Genomic DNA, 25,020 nt, shown 5'->3' on the forward strand with positions numbered 1-25,020 from the left:
TGCTTGAGTTGGTTCTTTCTCCTGTGACAGAAATATTCCAGGGAAAAGCTCTCCCCACAACATTTGGCTGGAGGACTTTTCCCTGTAGGTGTCTGCTCCTACCAAAAAAAGCTGATTTTAGAGCATCAGGAAAATTCTGAACGCTTGAATTTCAGCTGCTCCCATCCTGTTCCTGTGTTGTGGCCTGGCTCAGGACGATGCTGAGGTGCTGTGACATATGTCCTGCCCCTGGAGAGGACAAAATCACCCCTGAGGAGGATAAAATCACCCCTGAGGAGGATAAAATCACCCCTGGGGAGGATAAAATCACCCCTGGAGAGGATAAAATCATCCCTGGAGAGGATAAAATCACCCCTGAGGAGGATAAAATCACCCCTGGAGAGGACAAAATCACCCCTGGAGAGGATAAAATCACCCCTGGAGAGGATAAAATCACCCCTGGAGAGGATAAAATCATCCCTGGAGAGGATAAAATCACCCCTGAGGAGGATAAAATCACCCCTGAGGAAGACAAAATCACCCCTGAGGAAGATAAAATCACCCCTGAGGAAGATAAAATCACCCCTGGGAAGGATAAACCCCCCTGGAACTCTCCCTTTCCTATCTGCCCCATCCCACCCCCCCAGCTCAGTAATTTTGTGGTGATTTTCACACACTTTGAGAACTCACAAGTTGCTCAAGCATTTGGCTGGAGAATTGAACCACCCTCTGGAGAATGGAGCAGGAGAGTGGGGAAGAAAAGAGTTTGGATTTTATTTCAAGGCAGATCTCCAGCAGTGAGCACATGGTGTGCCAAAGGCCTGCAGAGACACGAGCAGCTCATGCCACAGAACCAGCACAGGGAGCAAGAAAATCCAGGGAATTTCTGTTGGGAAATCCTCCAGCCAGGAGCCCTGGCCCTCTCCTGTGGGCTCCAGGCAGTTTGGGCTCATTCACAAGCAGACAACACAAAGGGACCACTGGGACTGCACAGGAAAGTGAGGAATGAGCTGCTCCAGGGTGGGTGGCAGCACCTTCCCAGCTGGAACTGCAGAGGCACAGAAACACAGCAAGAACCAGAGAAAAGGAAAAGCCAGGCCCTCACAGTTCCCCTCACACCCTGATGGAGCAATCCAGAGCTTTTTGGGAGCTCCTCAGGGTGGGGGGCTGAGCTTGGCTGCACAACCACCGCCATTCCTGACAAACCCTGCCTGGTCCTCCTGCAGCAGAGGCAGAAAAAATTCCCTCATTCCAAGTGCCAAGGTCCTGCTCGAGCAACAGCTGGAGCAGGAGCTTAAAACGTGCCTCATGCTCAGATTTTGAGGCCCTGGTGCAAGAATTTGAGGGAAATCCAATTCATCCTCATGCTCAACACATCAGGGCACAGCAGCAGCTGTAGGGAAGCACTGTCAGAGGGAGGAGGATGGTGAGGGCCAGGCAGGGGGAGCCTGGCACAGGGCTCTGGAGACAGGCAAGACACTGGGATCAGCAGATGTCACATCAACAGCTGTGAGGGAAATGCCTCTTCTAGGATTAAATATCTGCCACGGAGTGGAACTGGGATATGACACCACAACATGGTGATTTCCATGTTCCCACCTGGAGCTGTGTCCAATTCTAGGGCCCCCACACAGGAAAAACATGGACCAGGGGAGGCCATGGAGATGCTGCAAGGGCTGGAGCCCCTCTGCTCTGGAGCCAGCCTGGCACAGCTGGGCCTGCTCACCTGGACAAGAGAAGGCTCCAGGCAGAGCTCAGAGCCCCTTGCAGGGCCTGAAGGGGCTCCAGGAGAGCTGCACAGGGACTGGGGACAAGGCCTGGAGGGACAGGAGCCAGGGAATGGCTCCCACTGCCAGAGGGCAGGGCTGGATGGGATCTTGGGCAGGAATTGTTCCCTGGCAGGGTGGGCAGGCCCTGGCACAGGGTGCCCAGAGCAGCTGGGGCTGCCCCTGGATCCCTGGCAGTGCCCAAGGCCAGGCTGGACACTGGGGCTTTAGAAACCTGGGACAGTGGAAGGTATCCCAGGTGTCCCTGCCATGGCAGGGGGGGAATGGGATGGGCTTTAAGGTCCCTTCCAACACAAACACTCTGGGATTCTGTGATAGCTTTGGAAGAACATTTTGGGCAATAAATTCAGCCATATACTAAAGGGATTTAACTCACCTTCACTGTCCAAGCCCATTTACTCCAGGGGTAAGAGTTCTCCTTCCAGGCACTAACTGGGGAAAGCAGACACCAGCACTGCCAGGGGCTCTCTGCACTACAGAAAGGCCACAAAAATGACCCCAGTGCTTGGGAGATGGGACTTTCTCCACACCTCTGCTCTCCAGTCCTTAGAAGATGGGAACAATGGCAGCACCTTTGGTCAAAGCTGCATGTCTAAGAGTACAAACCACAAGAAGCCACTCACAGCAGTCCCCAGCACAGAGCATGAGCCTCATCCATCAATGAGCTGTTCTTTCACAGAGAAAACAACATGCAGTGGGAGACTTTGGAGGAACATAGAGATTTTGCCATTTCCCTCTGCCAGATAACTCTGGTTACCTAGGAACAGACACTTCTCTGCTGCGGCCAGTTCTCCTCATCAAGCACAGGATGAGCATTTATTGTCTTGTGATCAGGAGAAAAACACAAAACAAAACCCAGAGCTCCACAGGTGACATGAAACATCACACACAGACACGCCACGTGACGCCCGACCACACCAGGAGCCAGGGCCGGGTTAATGGTGTTAAGAACTTTTAGAAATCTAATAATGTAAACATTTAAAAACATACAGAGGAGTCCAAAAAAAAAGGAAAAAAAATTAAGCCATTTGTTCAGGCAGCGTGTTGGACTTTCTGGAGTTACGGTTTCTGGCATTGAAGAGGAGGGAGGGGATGGGATGGAGCTCCCACCTGGAGGTGCATTGATCTCCACAGGGATCTCAGGCAGTGCAGGCTAACAGGGTGTGGTTTTGGTGTCCAGCTCCAACCATTCTGGTGGGCAGGCTCCCAGGCACCCACTCTCCTTGCATCAAACATTTTCCATGTGACTGAGAGTGGGTGCTTCAACACAGCCCCCAGATTCTCCAAGGGGAAAATCCCAAAGAGAAGAAGGATGTGGAGCCCCCAGCAACATTTCTCCTCTTGGTTCCTTCAAAACCTCCAAGTTGACACACTGAAATGGGGCAGGTATCAAATGGTTTAGAAGAATTTTGGCAAGAGGATGGCAAAGGGCAGGACTGAGGGACATGTCCTGGCTCCCAGGTGTGGCCAATGCCACCTTCAGCCCTCACCCCCTGGTGCATCCATCGTATTTCCAGGGAGTCAACGCCAGGCAGTTCTTCCATCACTCCAATGGCAAGTGACAAAGAACACTTAAAATTACACTTGACACTAGACAAAGGCACCTAAAAGCTTCACAATGCCATCAGGTCATGTTCTGTTCAGAAGGCTCCAAGAGCTCCTCCTCCCAAGCACATTGCACACTCTCCAGGAAAAACCCCTGGTGTTGGGAGCACGTCCCAGAGCCAGTGCAGGGCTGCTCCTGCAGCGGGGTCAGTGTGGCTGTAAACGGAAATTTGGTGAAATCTGGGGTTGCTTTTGCTTTGGCCCTGGTAACACAGGGGTCATGCAGACTCCAGACTCTGCTTCCCTCATTATTTACAGTGTGACACAGGACAAGTTAACAGGGAAATTCTGCAGGGGTGAGGGGGAAGCAGGAGCTCTCCTCTGTGAGCCATGATTTCATTAGATAAGGCACATGTAGAGAAAAAATTTCAAAAGACCACTTGCAAATCAATTCCACCTAGCTAGGACCACGTCCCTGTCCCTTTCCAGGAGCCAGTTTTGTTTTCCAGTTGCTCAGTGTGAATTTGGGAATTTGGAATAACCCCATCAAGAGCCTGCCAAGGCAGCAGGCTCTGGGTCTGATCCCCAGGGTGCCCAACCCCTCCTAGGTCTCCCAAATGAAGCACTCTGGATCATTGGCCAAAACTTTGAGAGCCAAAGACTTGGAACACTCATTCCCTATAAAAAAATTGGGAACTGACCTCCCAGTTTGGACAAGTTTTAAAAAATTCACAGCAGGCTGAGGGGGAAGAGGGAACCGCAGCCTTTGCTGCCTGGATCGCTGTAGGACACAGGGAATTGCATGGCTCAGGCACAGAATGGAGATGAATGACAAGGTGGAGGATAATCTCAGGGAAAACAATCCCCCTCAACAGCTTCATCCTCCCTTCAGCTGATGGTTGGAGAAAGGCAGGAATCTCTCTCTCATGGAAGTCCTGCCAGCCAACAGCAGCCATGAGGACTAACAAGCTTCCCTTGGTCTCCCAGACCCCACTGTAATATCTGGAGTTCAGCTACACCAGCAGAAGGCAGAATTAAACTATTCATTGTACCAGAAGCATTTCCAACCCACATTGGGGCTCCAGCACTGAGATCAATCATTATCTTGCATCCAGCACAAAACCTGGCTGGAAGTTTCATGGTGGGGAAATCTCGTGCTGAGTCCCTGTACCAGGGTGAACATCACCAAGGCCCAGTGTCAGCAGTGCAATGGTTTCCACTGGGCTTTGATTCAGGCTTTAGCGAGCAATCATGGACCTAAGGAGATGAATCTGCACCTTTGGAACACACAGATACAGCAAGAGGTTTTGGCAGCAGGGAAAGCAAGAGCTGCAGCATCACAACAGTCTGAGCCAGGCAAGGAGGGCTTGTGGGGAATTCCCATCCATGGACTCACCCAGGGCACCTCTGTTACCTGCAGGATCCTCCCACGGAGGGTGGAGCTTTCACAAATCACTTCAGGCTCACTAGTACCAAATAATTTAAGTGCCGCATTTCCCTCAGAGTGAAAAATTCCACATTATTCATCCAGGAGAGTAAACACCAGTTGCTACTAATGCTCTGATTGCTTTTGCTACAGATGGCGTGGTGCTGTGCTGGGCATTCCATGGGAGCTGAGCAGGAGCAGGGGCAGGAGCAGCTGTGGGAGTTTTGCCATCATGGGGAAGCTGAGCCTTTTCCAGGGATGTTCAGGAGAGGATTCCCTCAAGTAAGGGCAGTGAAGGGTTTGTTCTCAGTCTGCAATGAGGCAAATACTGGTGACTCAAGGCAAACAAAAAGCTTTCTGCCATGGCCGTGCAGTGCAGTGGAGGTGGGAAGGGCTGAGAGCACGGATATTCCTCAGGGATCAGGAGACAAGAACCAGAAAGGTCCTCGAGATGAGTGGGGTGCTGGGGGGGGAATGCAAATGATCTTTTCCAAGAACAAGAATAAAAAGACCAAAAAGGAGAGACTCCAGGCAGTTTGCAGCTGTTGCTGCTTAAGGCCATTGGTTTGCAGAGGGGTAGTTGGGCACTGTGGGATACTCTGGCAGGCTGTTCCCAGAAAAATTGCTGTACTGGGCCTCCCTGCTGGGAGGGTTCCTCCATGCACCGCTGTTCCACTCATCTTGAGCCTTCTGGAAGCTTCCACCAGCCCCTCGGTAGATTTTGTGTACCTAAGGGATAAAAGGGAGGACAAGACGAGAGTCAGCACCAGGAGCCCAGAGCTGAGACCCTGCAGAGCCACTTGGAACAGGATTTGTTCCTGTCTCTGTGAAGAGCTGCATTTCTGAGGAACAAAGCGCAAGAAATGCAGTAATGCAGTGAACAGAGGTGCAGACAGAGAATATCAACTCAAAACTTGAACACATTCCAGCTGCATGGCCAGAATTCAGGTGGGGGATCCCACAGCAAGGCAGCCAGCCCAGGCCAGGGGGTTGAAACCTCTCCAGCAGAGTCCAACACCACTGCTGCCACAGAGCTTCTGTTCTCCCTGCCTGCCAAAGCCTTCCAGAGACTCCTACTACAAATCCTTGTTTCAGCAGAGACCCAATTCCCACTTTGTCACCTGGTCCCTAGGAGCAACAAATCATGGAATCACAGGATTGCTGAGGCTGGTAAGGACCTCCAAGACCACCAAGTCCAACCATCAGCCCAGCTCCACCCTCATGTTCACCACTAACCCACGTCCCCAGGGGCTACATCCAGACATTTTTGGAACACTCCCATTGATGATGATTCCACCACTACCCTGGGCAGCCTCTTCCAATGTTTTACAATCCTTTCTGTAAAAATAACTATTTCCTAATATCCAATCCAAACCTCCTCCCTTCACAGAGCCTCAGGTTGCTCCACATGAAGCCTGCTTTGCATGACACAAAGCAACATCACCACATAGACACCGTGACAATTTCCAGCCTGAGCTGTCTTGTGCTGTCTAGATTTGTCCTCCAGAAACTCTGAGAGACATCAACTGACTGCACTGTGCAACCTTTCAAAGCACTGATGGCTTGTGGTGGCTGCTGAGCTGCCTCTTCACATTATTGTGATACACAGCAGGGATTCTCCAAGGCACAGAGAGATCTGAAGAATCCCAGAATCCCACAATGGTTTGGGATGGAAGGGACCTTAAAACTCATCTTATTCTGCTCCCCTGCCATGGGCAGAGACACCTTCCATGAGCAGAACTTACCCTTATAATGCAGATGAACATGGCAACTGCTGACATGGTGAACATGATGGCAGGGAACAGCATGAACACAGCAGCTGTCACATTGGTGCTGAAGAAGGCGATGGCTGCCAACCATCCACTGCAAGAGACAGAAAAAGAGACAAAATAGCATTATAATCTGCTTTTCAAAGTGTCCTTGTTATCAGAAACATTGTTTAAGTGCTTAAAAGGCCCTGGCACAGGGTGCCCAGAGCAGCTGGGGCTGCCCCTGCATCCCTGGCAGCGCCCAAGGCCAGGTTGGACAGGGCTTGGAGCAGCCTGGGACAGTGGAAGGTGTCCCTGCCCATGGCAGAGGGAGGAATGGGATAAGCTTTAAGGTCTTTTTCAACCCAAAGCATTCTCTGTTTCTGTGATTCATAACCCAGAAATTACAAGGCAGCTTTTAAGCCTTTGAAATGAGCAATGCAGACAATTGTCAGAATTCAATGCAGGTATCTCCCTGAGATCTCAACTCACTTGCCAGCATCCCTCACTAATCCAGTCTGAGAGCTTTAAGGGACAGCCAGCTGCGTGGATTTTGGGAAGGGAAGACATATTCCCAAGCTGCTTTTGGTTGTGCATCTAGAGACCAGAACTGGGATCAGGGAACACCAAGGTCCTGTGATTTACACTCCATCCCTTTCCTGGCAAAAACCAGGTGAGACATCAGCAATTCTGAAACCAGAGTGTTAAATGGAGTGCTAAGACTTTCCATTACTTGTAGTTTCAGCAGGAATTGCTCTCAAGTCTCTGTAGACAGGAAGTTAAAATGCCAAACAATTATAACACAACCAGGGACACACACTAACAAGCTCCCATTTATTTTAGGAGAACTCTCACAGTACTTCTCATAGGCCAACAATGAGTCACCACACTCAGCTCACCGTGTGCTGCCAGCACTGAGGGCAGTGCTGATCCTGACACCATAAAATAAATGGTGAAAGAAATGGACACTGAGGGAAGAGGCTACAAAGAACAACCAGGTGAAAATCACAGAATTATCTGGATTGAAAGGGACATTAAAGCCCAGCCAGACCACATGGGCAGGGACACCTTCCACTAGACCAGGTTGCTCCAAGTCCCATCCAACTTGGCCTTGATTTCTGCCCAACACAGCAATGAAACCCCAATGGTGCATCCCAAGAGCAGATACAGCTATGCCACTGGGGAAATCAAAAAGCTTCCTCCTCTCCACCCTGTACAGGCTCCCATCAGCCTCTCCAAGCCCATGGGAGCAGCCATAGCCCAGAGCTGCTGGGCCTGCTGGGACATTCCCACTTACCACGCTCCCCATCCGGAGAAGCCGATCGCCTGCAGGACCGTGAGGAGGAACTGAGCCCCAAAGATGAAGAAAAAGGCCATGAAATTAAAGGAACTGTCTGACCTGTGGAGGAAGAAAGGAGGTCAGGGGGGCACTGGCACCTTGTGCTGCTCCACACCTATGTCTGACCCCAACACCACACTCAAACCCTCCACAGTGGTGACTCCAGAGGGTTCCCTCCATGGCTTTGTGCTGGGAGGCTTCTCCCCTTCCCTGGCAGTGAGAGCACACAGCTCCATGACTCAGCAGCACAGATTGTCTCCCAATAATCTGGCTCTTACAGTTGCCCTCCCCAAGGAATTGCACGTATGATGACACACAGGAGAGGCTGAGGGACACGAGTCTCCTACACAGAGAGTCTGAATCATTCTCTGACCGAATGTCAGCCCAGCCTGACACCTGCCCAGCTCTGCCCTGGCAAGGAGGCATGCAGGAGTCTGATGCTGGCAGGCAGAGCTTGTCCATACACTAGAAATGATCACTGAGCAGGAGAATTCCAGCTGGGAACGTCTCAGTGTCTGCCTGTCATCATGTTCCCAACCCATGGTAAATAATCCAGCACTGGGACATCACAGGAGGGAAAACAGCCATGAGAGAGGTGGGTGGTATCCTGAAAGCAGAGGCACACTTCCCATCTCTGCAGGTTCCCCATCCTCAGGATGTACAGGTGAGGTCCTTGAGTTTATGCAGGTACAAAAATTAGCGTGAAAATGACCCCAAGCAAGATGCTGACCAGAGACATTCACAGTCTCTGTCATGGGTGCACCTGGCACTGCCCTGCCCAAGTCTGGGCTCTGCCACAACACATCTTCATCCCATCAAACCAGCCACATCAGGCACATCTGAAGTTCCTCAAACTATCATTTTTAATGATACAAATGATTCTCATACTCTAAGGAACTCAAAGGGACAATGATTTATCTACAGATCTACAAAAAATGCTTTAGGTGCTTGTGAAGCAGTTTGGGACACAGGGGAGTTAAGAAAAGAGCTCCAATCACTGCCAGCTCCTGCTTAAACCCTGAAAGTATTTAAATGCTTATTATTTTAATTATTTTTATTATGCTAATGGTAGTTAGTTTTAGAATTCTAGCCCCTGATGCCTTGTGAAGAGATGAGGGAGGTGAGGCACGTTGAGAAGCCTCCAGCCAGACCCATGCTGCTCAGAGCTGCCCATGCTGGTCTGGTGCCTGTCACAGATGGTGGCTCTGGAAGATTTGTTATCCTTGAGTATCCTCACAATCCCACCCTTCAAATACCACCTCAGAGTACAGCATTGAGAAAGGAATACTTTAGGCAGGGCCTGCTGACAGTGGTGCCCGTCAGAATCCAATTAACAAGGATTAGGCTCGAGGCTGAGCCTTCAAACAGACTCTTGCAACTCCGACCTGAAGGGGCTGGAGGAGTCTTCATTTGAAAGGATCTGCAGGAATTAGTGGGGATACAGAGAAAAGGTGATTTCTCATCCAGCTTTCTGGTGCAGATTTGCTACAGCTTTTCCCTAGCACCAAAGCTCTGCAGCTAATTGAATTTGGGATGCAGTGGGATGAGGAAGGTTTTACAGAAGCATCCTCACAACACAGGGTGCCAGCACTGAAGGGTGGCCTCCTCCAGGACAAGCAGGGCTGATTTTGCCTCTGCAATCACCACTTGTGATCCCAACACTGGCCCTCCTCAGTGATTTCCAGCCCAGCTGCTCTCCCAGGGGATGATCCCTGGGCTCCCCACTCTGTCCCCTGGGGTTGAGTCTTTTTTTAACTGCAAGTCTCTGCACAGAGTAACCTCGGGGACCTCTCAGCATTCATTGCATAAACACATCCAAACAACATTCAAGGAATAATGAGAAACGGCCCTTGTGGAGCCCGGGGGAGGTCAGCAGGGAGGAGTAATTTTTCCCAGACTTTAGAATGGAAATTCCTCTTTGAACAGAGCTCCAGCACTTGGAGGCCCTGGGGCTTTCTGAGCTCAGGATGGGGACAAACTCCAGCCCCACAGGGCAAGAGTTCAGAGCTGGGATTTTCACGTCATTTGAAACTTTGAGACAAATCCAACCCTTCTCTTTCCAGCAGAAATGACCCTTCCCTGTACTCCATGATGCCACTGGTGATTTAACAGCATCCAGTGCCCAGTGCTGTGGGCACACAAAGCATCAGCTCAGAAGAGCATTTAAACAATTAATTTATCATGGGCTAGACAGGACCCACCTGTCAGCTCCCATTTCCATCAGCTGCTTTTGCTGTCATCCAAACCAGCTCATCACAGAGTCTGGTGAATAATCAAAATCCAGAGTATCCTACCAGGAACAGATTTACCTTCAGAAGGCAAACCCCTGACTGGTGTGTGGGGTGTGGTGGTGGCACTGGGCAGCCCCCTCCTTTCCCTGTGTCAGACTGGGAACTGCTCAGGACCCTCCTGGCTCTGCCAGGCTTTACACATTAATGTTTGAGTGATGCCTCGTGGTCCACAGCAAATGCAAATGATTATTAATTAAAGCAAAAATGTAGGATGGCTTTAAATATTTGTGGAGTTTCAGAAGGACTGACTCCAGGGAACTGCTTTTATCTAAAAAGCTAAGCAGACAAACTCTCAAGTAGCTGGAGACAGGAATCAGAAGAGTTCTCAAAAACTATTAATAGTCTTCCATCAAAATAAGCCTCAATGAAGCTTTACCAAATTAGTACCTATTTTAATGCTGCACTGAGATAAGGGTGCTGCTAAGTTGGAGCTATTTAGGTAAAATATGAATTTAACCCTCTTAGAAGTGCCAAACTTATGTGACCCTCACCTCCAATCTTATGGGACCCTCAGTCCTATATCTAGCATTTAGAAATAGCCATATTTTTCTTGATTTTGAAAGTAAACAAGACCTTCAGACATGAGGTGCTGAACCAGGGAAACAACCAGAGAATAATAATAATAACAATAATAACCAGGGAAACAACCAGAGAATAATAACAATAACAATAACAACCAGGGAAACTTCCAGAGGGAACTGCAGCAGCAGCACCTCCTGGGCTGGCACTCACCGAAAGGCTTTGTAGGCAGGTCGGAACCAGCAGATGTAAGCACAGGGGCTGAAGAGGATGAGCCAGAGGATGGCCAGGCCAAAGTTGGCCCCATAGCCTCCCGCAATCCACCAGGCCAGGCAGGCGATGAGGTTCACGGCCAGCGTGATGCAGTAAACTGGGGAGAGGGCACAGGAGAGAACGTGGGCTGGGGAACTTCCAGGATTTTGGGAGAAAAGGAAACAAAAGATAATGGCTGGAGCTGTGTGAGGGGGTTGGGATGGAGCTCAGGGAAAGGTGCTGGGCACTGCCCAGGCTCCCCAGGGAATGGTCCCAAGGCTGCCAGAGCTTCAGGGGTGTTTGGACCCCGCTCTCAGGTCAGAGGTGCTCATGGATTGTTGGGGTCTCCTGGTTAACACCAGGAGCTGGACTGATGGTCCTTGGGGACCCCTGCTAACTCAGGATAGCCCAGGACTCTGTGAAGCCCCCAGGGTTGCAGTGAGAAGGGTCCCTGGGGCAGCAGGGCAGCTGCTCTGAGCGAGGCACAGGCTCCTGTGTGACCTGGGGCTGGGAGCACAGGAACATCCAGCTCCAGAGGGATCCTGCAGCACAGGGACGAGGGAATCTTTTACAACCTGTCAAAGCATGGAGAGCTTTGGTAGCAACTGATGTGACCAATACAAGACTCAGGCCAGTGTTATTATGAATTATGAGCAAGGTCTAATTTCCATTTATAGCAAAACCCCTTTGTGAGAGGAGAGGGGGGTGACCCTAGCCCTACCCCTGCCTCTGAATGACTCTGTGCTTCTGGGGCTGCCTCAGGAGCTCTCTCTGAGCCAGCTCAGTGCCCTGCAGGCTCTCTCTCTGCTTCCCTGGGCCTCTGAGGAAGCCTGGATATCAGCCTGGGGGCTTAGCAGTGCTGCCTTGAGCAAGGGGATAAACAAACTCCAATCAAGCTGAGAATATGGGACCACAGGGGTGGCTTAGAGGCCTTTTCACATCCCTGTTCCTGTCACTTGGATAAAAAGGAACAGTTGACAAAGGCCCCCAGGGCACAGCAGTGCTGCACTAGGTAGCAGTATATGAAGGGATGCTGCTCCCCATTTTCCTGGAGCTCACATCCCTAGAAAGGGGGGTCAGCCCCAAGCCAGGGGCTCCCACAGCTGTCCCTGCATCCCCCCAGGCTCTGCCAGGCTCAAAGAGGCCAATTTACCAGCTCCTGTTCTGGAAAACTGCTGGTGACTCTTCAAACCCTTTGTGGTAACCTGTATCAGCAGGCACAGAAAAGGAGAAGGTGGAAGGTCCAAGCACCAAAGGGCCTCCAGCAGAGCCTGGTGATGAACTCAAGGTGACACTCTGGACCTTGGCCTCAGCTATTCAGGCAAAATCAAACCCCTGAATTTCCCTTCACTGTGCCAAGGCAATGTGTCCTGCCCATGCCCCACTCCACTCCCTGCCATGGCTCTGCAGCTCATCTGCTCATCTCTGCCTTGGTCCTCCTGGGCACTGACCCACCTGCCTGCACACAGCCTGGGGCTCCTAAACATCTGCAAGGTTTTATGGTCACAAAATCATACTGACAACACAGTCAGGGGAACAAAACCTGCACCAGTTGCTGCTTCTGACTTACACATGGCCTGAGAGTAAAATAAAACATTGTTTTACTGCAAAGAAAATGTCTTCTGAGTAGCCAACAAAGCTTTGCACACAATGGTTTGGATGTCTCTTAATGTTGGGGGGAAGAATATTAGTTATTTAAATTAATTAATTCTATGTATTTAAAGCAACAGTTTGTAGATTCCCTATCCCTGGCAGTGCCCAAGGCCAGGCTGGACAGGGTTGGAGCACCTGGGACAGTGGGAGGTGTCCCTGCCATGGCAGGGGTGGCACTGGATGGGCTTTGAGGTCCTTCCAACCCAAAACATTCAGGGATTCCATGAATCAATGATATTTACATACCAATTAGCTGTACTTCTCCAAATATTCATTTTCAGAAGCTATTTATTCTCCAAAAGTTACTTATTTTAAAATGGCCAACAAAACAACACCAAGCCAGGGGCATCTGCAAAGTTTTAAGGACCTTTTGGCTCTCCCTGTGCCTCAGGTCAGTTTGTTCTCCAGCAGTGGGAGCTCTGGTACAACCTTCCCCAAACCTCCCTCCACCTTAATCCAGTGCTCACATCCAATTAAAGTAACGAGCAATCACCCCTCCAGCAATGATTTGTGTGTTTCTACTTTTCCAAACTGCCCTTTCCTTGTTTACCTTCTTCCCTTTATACATCTCTCTCCAACCCAAGCCAAAAAAAAATCAGGGAGACCCCCAAAGGAAGTGCACTGCAGATGGAAATGTGAAACTCCTGAGTGCAGGAGATGGAAATGTGAAACTCCTGGTGCAGATGGCAGCTCTCCTGGCCATGCCCAAATCCCTGGCTCTCCTCCAGCCTGCCATTAACTCGACTGAGGGACTCTTTGTTTTGGGAGAGGGGAGGACAAAGGAGGCTTTACAGCTTCCCCATCGCACCAGTGAGTCTGGAGGGACAGGCAGCTTCTTCAGGCAAGAAAATTACAGAGCTCATTGCAGCAGCTCCACATAACCAAAGAACAATGGAGCCATGGATTATGCCATTATTTATGCACACAAATCTCTCTCCTACACACATCCCGTGCATCTGGAATAAAAGCCACGCCACCAAATGCAGAGCTGGCAGCAAACAAGCTTTCCTTCAGTGAGAAGGGTAAAGAGGATGACAAGCATTTGGGGGGGAAAAAAAAGATAAGCAAGGCAAAAAGATTCTTAATCTTGCAAAGCATTCCCTGTGGTTTCCTAGGCCTGCCACACTGATTTTATTCCTTGCAGAAGAATGGTCAATTTTCATTCCTGGCTCCTCAATGGTGAGGCAAACAGGAGCCCAGGGCCAGGAGCTCTGCTCACACAGAGTATCAGCACATCACCAGCTGTGACAGGAGCAGCTCCCAACTCCAGCAGGATGTTTGGGGGGCTCTGGAGAGCTGAGGGAGAGCCAGCATGCAGCTAGAAGATTCTGCTTCCATTGGGAAGGGAAATGTGGGGATAAGAGGGAATTTTGGCCTTTCTAGAGCGAGGTGGGGAGCCAGGTAGCAGCAAATGGGTCACATTTATTTTGTCTAAAATTCTCCTATTCCTCTTACTTTAGGGGAACTGGGAATTTCCTTAGGGTAGCTATTTTTGGGAGTTAAATAGGGTTTATAAAAAGGCTGGAGAGGGACTTGGGACAAGGGATGGAGGGACAGGATAAAGGGGAATGGCTCCCACTGCCAAAGGACAGGGCTGGATGGGATATTGGGCAGGAATTGTTCCCTGGCAGGGTGGGCAGGCCCTGGCACAGGGTGCCCAGAGCAGCTGGGGCTGCCCCTGGATCCCTGGCAGTGCCCAAGGCCAGGCTGGGCAGGGCTTGGAGCAGCCTGGGACAGTGGGAGGTGTCCCTGCCATGGCAGGGGTGGCACTGGATGGGATTTGAGGTGCCTTCCAGCCAAACCAGTCTGGAATTCTATGATCATTTGACATTAATAAAGATATCAAACATGGTCAGCTTTCTCCCTCAGATTTACTATTAGAATTTTCCAGCACTGACACCCTCCTTTCTTCAAGATTCCTCAAGGATTCAAGGCACAGCAGCTTAAAATTCAGGTATAAAGTTATATTATTTTAAGGGGGATCATTGCTCCTCATCAAAACTTTAAAGCACATTAGTCATTGAGATCTATGGGGTTTTACTACACAAATACCTTTTTCCAGCACAGGTGTTTTTATTCAACTTACAGATCCACACATGATAGATTCTCTTCACCAGGAACTGGTAATCGATGGGAATTTCATCAGCAAAATTCTGGTAGAAACATGGTTTCAGAGGGATGAACTTGGGGAGTGGTGGGAAGTTATTCACCTTTTCTGGAACACAGAACACAGATTTCAGCTGGGAGCAGAAATGTGTTATATCCTCCACACCTTCCCAACAGTGCTGCATGCTCATCCTCTCCCCAGAACACAAATATATATTGGTTTTCTTCCTCAGCAGTGGACAGGACATTTGTTCTACTACACACAAGGCTGAGAGAGAGGAATAGGAATGAGCTAATAAACACCACATGGATTTAACACCTTTACACATCAGTGTGAAGTTGTGTGAAAAGTGCTGGAAGAAAAAAAAAACAACTTTAAATAAGCTCCAGGATGAGCTTCCTCAGGAAGGGGGAGGTGTCAGCAACATCTGGGGGAAACAGCTGCACAGAGGTGTTCAGTTACAACCCTTCAGAAATCCACAGCAAGAGGAAAGAAAGGCTGGGGAATGTCCAGACAAGCAGATTTATCCTCAGCCACCAGCTCTGGGTAGGCAGGAGCATGTCCTGGCCATGGCTCAGGCCTTAGGACCTGCTGTAGCCTGGGACAATAAGGAAGGGTGCCTGAAGGCATCCCCAAAGTGGAATTCTATACCCTGGTATCATCCAGTTCATGGGAATAAGTCAGAGTTGGGAAGGAATTCCTGGAATTCCTGGCCCTGGCACAGGGTGCCCAGAGCAGCTGGGGCTGCCCCTGGATCCCTGGCAGTGCCCAAGGCCAGGCTGGACAGGGCTTGGAGCAGCCTGGGACAGTGGGAGGTGTCCCTGCCATGGCAGGGGTGGCACTGGATGGGCTTTGAGATCCCCTCCAACCCAAACCATTTTGTCATTCCATGATTCTGTGTCAGGGATGATCTTGTTTTGAAAACACACAAGATTTTTAATAGAAAAAGGGTACATTCAAGTTTTTCCTACAAGGTTAAGCCATAGGGAAAAAAAAAAAGCAAAGAAAAAAAGAAAAAGCTTTGCATTCAGAGACAATAAATCAGCAAATGCTGCCAAAAGCTATATGGTGAAGAAAACTCTACCTTGGGAAGAATTTCTGTTTTAAAATCAAGTAATTAAATGCTTAAATCCTCTGCTGCTGTCAGCTCCCAGATTTGTCTGTGTGTGCCTGGATGTGTGCTCCTACATGTTTGGGAATGTTTGCTCTTGCCTTCCAGAGCTGATTAAAGTTTGATTCCAGGGCATTGTGACTAATTGTCTCTAGCCTCCTTCAGCTCCAGTAAACAGAATTAAAAACAACCAGAGGAGGAGATGAAGAATGTCCTGGGAAAACCTCCAAATGGCACAGGAGACAAGAGGAAATGTCTGAACAAGAACTGTCAGCACAAGAGTTCCCCTTCCCCTCCCATTATCTCCGGCTGAGGAGACATTTTGCAGGAGCAGCTCCTCAACTCTGTTTGAAGGTTGGCAGGGAAGAGCCTGGAGCTGCAGCCAGGCTTGAGGAAGGAAAAAGGCTTTCCCTCATGCATATTTTCACACAGAAAATATGGTGAGAACGCCCACTGGGAATACATCAGAAGTAGCTATGGAATAATGTCTGAAGTCACCAGCCCAATTTGACTTCTCCTGATAAAAACAAACATCAAGCCCCTCCTCATCCATCCCCCTCAAACCCACTTTACATTCATTGAGATGCCCTCCAAGCTGGTTTGAGTTACTGGTTAACACCACTGCCGACTCCATCCCGTGGACAGCTGATGGCCCACGGTGCTTTCAAAGTGCACAGGAATTTGGACTCCTCTGCATTAATTTTTTGTTTGCTGTAAACACCTAATGGGATTTCTCCTGCACAGTGTGTCCCTGCAGCCTAGAAAGGGATTTAACAATGCTGGATCAAGGGAAAGGGAGGGGACACAGCTTTTAAAGCTGAAAGGACAGGTCTCTAGGGAAGCCAGGAAGACCAAGATTAATCAAATGCAATAAAAGCAGATTCTCTATTTTTTTTCTGAGGGATGAGGAAACTTTTGTTCTGTCCCTCTTCAACAGCTGAAGCTGCAGATTGTTCCTTTGGTTCTGATTGTTCCTTTGGTTCTGCTCTCTCCCATTTTCTGTCATGGGCAGCAGAGCTGCTGCCAGCTCCCACATGGTGGGGCCAAAACCAAGCAGCCACTGCAGTTTGTCATTTTTCAAGCTCATAAAATGGTCCAAACACCCCCAGGATTGTTTGCTAGGTACACAAAGCTGGGGATTACACCTCTTCTCTGCTGCTGCCCAGCTGCTGCCCACCTCCTCCCACCCAGAGACCCTGCAGCTGCCAGCTGTTCTGGGCTACTTCTGAGATTAGACAAAATAAATTACATTAAAATATCCCCTTTCATGTCTGACTGCAGAGCTTGGAGTGCTACAGTTCTCCCATCAAAGCTGGGATCAACACATCTGATCAGCAAATGCACCCCATGCTTTCAAAACCCAAACTGCATCACCCATGAGCAGCAGCTGGAGGCAAATTCCAGACTCCTTATTTTGAAAAAAGGTTGGAATTTTGTTACTAATTTCACTGCAAGCATAATTCAGATGGATGAATGTCAATAGCACAGCTAGGGACACTGTGGAAAGCCTTTGGAAAGAAGGAATTATTCTCATGTACTTTGTTTCTGAATCAATTCCACTCTCATAAAACTTTCAAGCAAGTCACAGCTGAACCTTTATCACCTGAGCAGAAACCTCAGGTGACAGAGCAGGAAAGTGAATGTGACCAAGGCAAGAGAAGTAGCTGAAGAGCTTTAGGGATCACCAAGGTCTTGGGAAGGGACACAGGTCACATTCCTGACCTGTTACAGCCACCACAGCATCATGAACAACTCTCTGAAACCACTCTCCCTGCTGGCTGCACCTGAGGTGCTCTTACCTGCCATTTCTAATACTTGTGTTCCCTGGTGAGGTTTCAGACAGAGCAATAGATCTGTTGGAGAAAGAAAATCAGGTCAGCACATGCCACAAAGCAGCACCCAGAGAACCTCCTGGAACTGGGAATGTTCCCAGTGTGTGACAAACACGAGCCCAGGGTTCCCACTCGTGTCCATCACCCAGAAGAGGAAGGCTGGAGCCTCCCAAAAAGGATCCTGATTTCTGCTTGTGCAGAGGAAGCTCTGTGTTCCATATTGCAAGGCAAGATGTATTCTATTACCTAATCTGTAATCTGTAGGGCAGTTGTCTTTTGTTGTCACAGACATCTTTTATGAAAAATCTTTTCTTTAAGATTTTTCCTCCTGAGAAGCTGAGAGGCCTCAGAAATGAAATGTAAACAATGATTATCTGCTGCTGTGGAATGCAACAGGTGGATCTGTGATTGGTCTCATGCAGTTGTTTCTAATTAATGGCCAATCACAGTCAGCTGGTTCAGACTCTCTGACTGAGACACAAGCTTTTGTTATCATTCTTTCTTTTGCTATTCTTAGTTAGCTTTCTGATGAAATGTTTTTTTTCTATTTTTAGTATAGTTTTAATATAATGTATATCATAAAATAATAAATCAAGCCTTCTGAAACATGGAGTCCTCAGACCCCTGCAAACACCGTCACATTTTGTCAAGTGGGCAGTTTTCCTTATCTCTCTCTGAGTGATCACAATCACTCCTCCCTCTGGGGAGACATCTGCTTATAAGAGGCCATTGAATGTCCCTGCATGGCTGATAAGAACTATAACATCCCACTGGGAGATGTGAGCCCAGAGGAAGGAGCCAAGCATTCCCACCTGGATATAATCTGGAGATTCTGGAACACCAGCCAAGCATTGCTACCTGGATATAATCTGGAGATTCTGGAACACCTGCACAGCTTCTCCACTGGATTCCCCAGAGGAACAGCAGCTGCCTCTTCCCCTGGATCTTCAGAGGAAGAGACTGCACCCTTCTCCAGGATCCCTGCTCCAGCAGAACCACCCCTGACACTGCAGGAGGGCTGCAGCCACAATTCCAATGGGACTGCTGCCAACACCCTGACCCACAGGGTGTCAGGTTGGGTTCTGACTCTGTCAGTGTTGTTCTAGTGTACTGCATTGTTTATTTTATCTTTTTATTTTCTTCCCTATTAAAGAACTGTTATTTCCTGCTCCCATATTTTTGCCTGAGAGCCCCTCCATTTAAAATTTACAGCAATTCAGAAGGGTGGGGAGGGTTTACATTCTCCATTTCAGGGGAGGCTCCTGCCTTCCTTAGCAGGCACCTGGCTTTCCAAACCGAGACACTCTGGCAGCACCTCATTCAGGCACTGGGAAGGTTTGTATCATCCAGCAGCAAACACAAGTGCCCCTGGCACCCCCTGGCAAAGGCTGAGGATGCTCAGGGAGCCCCTGCCAGAACACCTGCAGCTCCCAGGGTAGGCACACAGGTCAGGGTGGGACCCAGCAGAGCCCATACATTGGAAAAGAAATGTGCAGAGCTCACCAGACTTAATGCCTCATTTAGGTGCTGAGATGATTTGTTGGCTCCTGGCTCTCTGTGGTGCTTCCCAACTCCTGGAACAAACAGATAATCCCTGTTAGCTGGGCACTAAATTCCTGCTCAACAAAAAATAATCAGCTGGAACCAAACCCAACACCCCTTGTTATTTTAGAAATTCTGCACAAATGCAGATTCATTCTTCCTGTTACCACACTGAGTGTGGCTGTAGCTCTGGCAGAAGCCAATCCTGGGAAGTTTACCCAGCATGAGCTGTGTTGCTGATTTTGGCAGAGCTGATCCCACAGATGAAATACACAGAGAGGTCTTTGCTGAGTTCTAATCCCACCCCTTCTTCCTGAAGGATAAAAACATGATGGGTCCCTACCTGCAAATCCCAGAATGGAAACTGAGAACACACAAACCAACCCTGCAAACCAGCACTGTGGAGTCTGACAGAAATTAAGGCAGTCTAGACTAAAATCTGCCCCTAAAGACACCGACAGCAGCTGCAGCAGCAGGGGGTCAGATCAGCCACACTGTACCCAAATCCCTCAGGATTTACAGCAGCTGGTTCTGCTGCACCTCAGTGCTGTCCTCAGGTAAGGTCTGGAGGCTGCAGAGTTTTTGCAATTTTGCACTGGGACTGCTGTTTCCTTGGGCTGCTTTTGCTTTTTTTTTTTCATTTGAGCCACTCTAACCCAGCCAGTGGAGACAACAGCACTTGGGGCTGTACCAGCAGCCTGCTCTTCCTCTGCAGAGATGTACAAGGTTAAATATGTTTGCACAGAGGAGAACATATTATTTTCCTGGACCGGTCTCTAGAAAGCCCCAGTGTGTGGACAGGAGGCTCTGTCCCCATCCCTGCCACAGCTCAGGCCTCAGGGCTGGCCCTCAACACTGCCCAACAGCATTTTGTAACTGCTGGTTTGGAAATGGGAGCCTTTTGCTTTGCTATTTTCAGATGTGTGAATGGAAAACAAAGGATGAAGATGGTTAAGAACACCATTAAAACTTCACCCCACCCTCCTGCAGCTGCTCCCAGTTGAGATCTGGGAATTTCAGGGGGAGAACAAATGGCCCATGAACACCAGCTACACTGAAGCACTAAGAGAGAGAAATCCTTTACTGAAGAATGAGCCTGCAAATAATCCTCTTCTTCTTCTTCAGAGGATTATTTTGCAACTGCACTTCAGTGTTGGTGTCCTACAGCTGCAGAGAGGTGTTTGTCCACTGGAAAAAGAATCAGAAGGAAAGAACTGAGAGGGACATTCCTGGCTTGACAGACCAGACAATTGGTTTCCTGCAATGGCCAAACAATCGTTTTCCTGTGCCCTCCTCTCAAGGAGACCTGTGATGCTGTGGAGAAGTTTTAACTCAAATAAATAAATAAAACCTCCAGATAAAGCAGCAATCTGGTGATGCACCCCTCTTCCATAGAAAGATGTGGTTTGGACCCACAAAGCAGCATTAAGAACAATTCCTTCAGCAAGGTTAAGCACACATGGCCATGTTCTACACTGAGTAATCCCTTCCTGAGATGTGCTGACCTTCCCAGCTCCTGGTAAAAGGAAAGAGAGCTTCTTCCCAAGAATTTCTTCCCAATATCCAATCTAACCCTGCCTTCTGTCAGTTTGAAGCCATTCCTCATTGTCCCTTCACTACACCCTCCTATAAACAGTCCCTCTCCGACATGTCAATCAGATCTCTATTCACCTGGGTATTTTCAGTTTAATTGGGAATAGGTGAAGTCCAAAACCCTGCACCCACTGCAGAGATTTTCCTCATCTATAACCTACTGCTTATGGAGGGAGAAAATCCCACACATGCTAAGGAAACTCTGGTGTGAAATGAACTTCCTTTTTCCACTGTGCTCATCCATGGTCAATGAATAACTCTGAAGTTCACAGTCCAATGCACATGACTCAGGAGTCCACTGGAGACACTTGGAGCTTTTCTTCACCAGGATCTCACAGACAAAATGCCCTGTGTCAGGTCCAGGGACACCACTTCCATCTCAAACCAAGACACAAACACAGGCAGTGCTGTTTTTCCAGGCAGACAGCAACACTTTGAATGTGACTGCAGTGTGAAACACTGCACCACCTCAGACTAGGGAAAATTTTGTGAAGGAATTCCTGTGGGAATCTGCTTTGAGGCACATTTTGAGTATCACAGAATCCTGGAATATCCTAAGCTGGAAGGGACCCACAGGGATGATGACCCTGTCCCTGCACAGCCACCCCAACAACCCCACCCTGACACCCCTGAGAGCCTGGATGTGGCACTGGGTGCCAGGGTTCAGTTGAGGTGTTGGGGCTGGGTTGGACTCTATGAGCTTGGAAGTCTCTTCCAACCCAGTGATTCTGTGAATTCTGGGATTCTGTGTCCAAACACTCCTGGAGCTCTGGGAACCTTGGGGCCAGGACCGTTCCCTGGGGAGCCTGGGCAGTGCCCAGCAGCCTCGGGGGGCAGAACCTTGCCCTGAGCTCCATGCCAAGGCCTGGCCCAGCTCCAGCCCTTGCTGGGCTCCTGTCCCTGTCCCAGAGCAGAGCTCAGCCCCTGCCCCTGTGCCTGCCCTGGGGAGGAGCTGCAGCCCCCGAGGAGCCTCCCCTCAGTCTCCTGGGCTGCAACTGAACCAGCCAAGTGCCCTCAGCTGCTCCTCAGGCCCTTCCCCAGCTCCTGTCCCTCCTCTGGGCACTCTCCAACAGCTTTGGATCCTTCTGATCCTGTGGTGCCCAAAGTGCCCCCAGCACTGGAGGTGAGGCTGCCCCAGGGCAGAGCAGAGTGGGACAATCCCTCCCTGGGCCTGGTGCCCCCCAGCACAGGGGGGCCCTTGGGGCTGCCAGGACACAGCAGTGACTCAGATCCAACTTGCCACTGAGCAGGACCCCCAGGGCCCTTCCCTGGTGCTGCTCTCCAACCTCTCATTCCCAGTCTGTCCCTGCATCCAGGGACAGGATCTGACACTTGCCCTTGTCACTTGTCACATGGCTGAGGATTTCCCAGCCCCCCCATTTGTCAGGGTCTCTCTGTGGGGCCTCTCTGCCTTCCTGGGGGTCAGCAGCTCCTCCCAGTTTGGTATCCCCAGCATTCCTGCTACTGCAAACGCTACTCCTCAGTCCCCTGCTTTATTCTGCCCACACCAAGTAGTTTTTAAAAGTTTGTTATTTCTCCCTGCTGTTTTCTGCACTATCACAGAAAGGTGGCACAGAACAAGCAAAGGCCAGGCCAGAAGAGGAGCAGTGACAGGGAGGTGGGAGAGCTGAATTCATTCCTGCTTTGCCATAAACCCACCAAGTGACCTGGAGCACGTCCCCAAGACCAGATTCACAGGACACTGTCTCCTCTCCTGCCCTGAAGATGTCCCAGCTAATCTCAGAAGAGCCCAATATCCCAAGCTTTTCATCCAAGAGATCCCCCAGTTTCTAAGTCCTTGCTTTAAGATATTTTCTGTACTGCCTTTGTATTTTCATTCAGATTTGATGACTCTGCTCTCAGGAAACAAGGGACAGGACAAGAGGAGATGGCCTCAAGTTGTGCCAGGGCAGGCTCAGGTTGGACATCAGGAGGAATTTCTCCATGGAAAGGGTGGTCAGGGGGGGCAGGGGCTGCCCAGGGAGGTTTGGAGTCCCCATCCCTGGAGGTGTCCAAGGAAGGACAGTGCAGTGGGCTGGGGACAAGGGGGGGATGGGGCACAGGATGGACTCTATGACCTTGGAGGTCTTTTCAATCTTTAAGGACTTTGTGATGCAGCAAGACCAAGAGCTTCCACACAATCCTGACTCTAGGGTTTAGGAACTTCCACACAATTCTGACTCCAGGATACAGGAGCTTCCACACAATCCTGTACTCCAGGGTACAGGAGCTTCCACACAAATCTGACTCCAGGGTTTCACCCAGAGCCCTTTCCCAAAGGCACACAGAGGGGCAGGACCCCAGCACAGAGCAGAACTGCCCACACTCCCTCATCAGCAGGGATTTAATTATGGGAACATGAGCAGAATGAGGAACCTGGGCACAACACACAATCCTGACAGTGGTTCAAGCTGAGCCTTTGGGGAGGACCATCAGCCTACCAGGCTTTCAGACCCCACCCTGAGCCAGCAGACCCCAGACCTTTGAGAGGAGCCTAAAAGGAACGAGACCCCCCAGAGGGATCCTGGAGATGTGGGTTTGAAATCACCCAGCTCAGCAGAGAATCAGTGCAGCCTCTGCTGCTCCCAACACAAGCAAACACCTTTCTCATGATCTCTCCAGTTGAATTTAAAGAGAAAATGGTGGCTCTGCACTGGTTTCAAGACAAAAGGCTGGGTTTGAGCCTCTTCCAGATGCCCAGCTCTCACCAGGAACTTCCCAGGCGGCCCAAGGCAGCAGCAGCCACTCCAAAACAATCAGCTCAGCACTATAAACCCCAAGCTGACACAGCCTGGCTTTGGCAGTGCTTCCTCTCCCTGACACACCCCCAGCCCTCCCAGGGTGGGACACTGTCCCTGCAGTGACACAATCAACCAAAAAATAACTCCAAAAGCCACCCAGCACAACCAGGGAGAATGGGGAAACTGTATGGCAGCAGTGCCCTGAGAAAAGGAGCAGGGGACAGTGAAGTAACAAGGGTTATCCCCCTCCCACATCATTCCAGGAGGTTTGTGGGGACTCCTGGCTATACAGGGGCTTCTGCTGCCCCATCTCCCCCCATCCTGGAGCTGGGGGCACAGCAGATGTGGGAGCAATTCCCCTCAGGGCTCCCCCAGCCTGTTTACACAGCCCTGTGCTGCCTCAGCGGGTGGGCAGGAGCCTTAATTTGCCTATGTAAAACCCAGAGCTGACAAACATTGATTTTGGTACAACCACATCCAGAAGTGAAGCGTGGCTGCTCAGGAACAGAAGCTCAGATGGCTCAAGAAGACAGAAAGCACAAAAACACCCGTGCTTAGGACACCAGCCTGTTCCACCCCTTGTCACCTGCTCAGACTGGCCTCACACAGAAGAATTGGACTGCAGACAGCAGCAAAAATATTAATTAGCCCAGAACAACTGAAATGCAGATAAATCAATCCACCAATTGCATAATTTCGAACCCATTGCTCTCTTCATCACAGAGTTTCTTCAGAGAGTTACAAAACGCTGAGACCAGACATTAGAAGGGGAAATCAAAAGGGGAAATAAAACTACGATATGCAGGTGCTGTCTATCGAGGGCAACACACAAATCTGCGGTACCCGAACCACACAGAGCAGCGAGGTTCACCCTCAGAACCCCTGGAGGAGTCACGAACCTCCCCGGCGGGAGCGGGGCCGTGTGTCCCCCTTCCCCGCTGTGTCCCCCTGTCCCCGCTGTGTCCCGGGGGCCAAGCCGGGAAGCAGCGGCGATTCCCGAGAGCCCTGGGCAGCAGGCGGAGCCGGCAGCCCCGTGGGGGCACACGGGACCCAGCTCCTCACGCCCGCTGCCCCCGATCGCGGCTCCCAGCGGGGCTGGCCCCGATCCCTCCCCGCCCGGGCTGGCCCCGATTCCCCCTCCCAGCCGGCCCGTCCCGTCCCCCCGGAGCTGTCCCCGATCCCGCCCCGATCCCAGCCCCCGGAGCTGCCCCGGGACCCCTCCCCGGGCTGAGGGAGGGACACCGTCCCCCTCGCCCCCGAGATCCCGCCCGGCCCTCAGCTCCCGCTCCCCCGCCGCTCCTCCGTGTCCCCCAGCTCCCCCTCATCCCCCAGCTCCCCCTCCCCCGGCACTCCCCCGACCCTCAGCTCCCCCTCGCGGCCCCCGGTTCCCTCCAGCCGCGCTCCCCCTCCCCGACCCCCGTCTCCTCCATCCCTCCGCCCATGTCGCCCCCGGCCCGCCCGCTGCCCCCGGCCCGATCCCCCCGCGCCCACCTCAGCGAGCGCCCGGTCCCGCTCCCTCCGGGCCGCCGCGGGGTGCGCTGGGAAACAGAGTCCC

The 25,020-nt window shown here is 50.6% G+C and overlaps 1 protein-coding gene across 1 annotated transcript; it reads right to left on the reverse strand.

The window, feature by feature from the left end:
- Positions 1–1,973: 1,973 nt before the first annotated feature.
- On the reverse strand, positions 1,974–25,006 carry SCAMP4 (secretory carrier membrane protein 4). Its single transcript, XM_030966842.1, has 8 exons — positions 24,957–25,006; positions 19,093–19,163; positions 17,557–17,610; positions 14,626–14,754; positions 10,848–11,004; positions 7,783–7,884; positions 6,483–6,600; positions 1,974–5,466 (listed from the first exon to the last, which is right to left on the reverse strand). The coding sequence occupies exons 3-8, from the start codon at positions 17,561–17,563 to the stop codon at positions 5,290–5,292; spliced, it is 690 nt and encodes a 229-aa protein (XP_030822702.1). The 5' UTR covers positions 17,564–17,610; positions 19,093–19,163; positions 24,957–25,006; the 3' UTR covers positions 1,974–5,289.
- Positions 25,007–25,020: the final 14 nt, after the last annotated feature.

This window comes from Camarhynchus parvulus, chromosome 28, assembly GCF_901933205.1.
Source record: "Camarhynchus parvulus chromosome 28, STF_HiC, whole genome shotgun sequence".
NCBI lineage: Eukaryota > Metazoa > Chordata > Aves > Passeriformes > Thraupidae > Camarhynchus > Camarhynchus parvulus.

Bases quoted from the DNA above. Each gene is read 5' to 3' on its own strand.
- SCAMP4 (XM_030966842.1), bottom strand. The intron at 11,005-14,625 runs GTAAGTTGAATA...CCCTCTCCCCAG, and splicing joins AATCTATCATGTGTGGATCT to TTTACTGCATCACGCTGGCC. The intron at 5,467-6,482 runs GTAAGTTCTGCT...TTTATCCCTTAG, and splicing joins TGTTCATCTGCATTATAAGG to GTACACAAAATCTACCGAGG.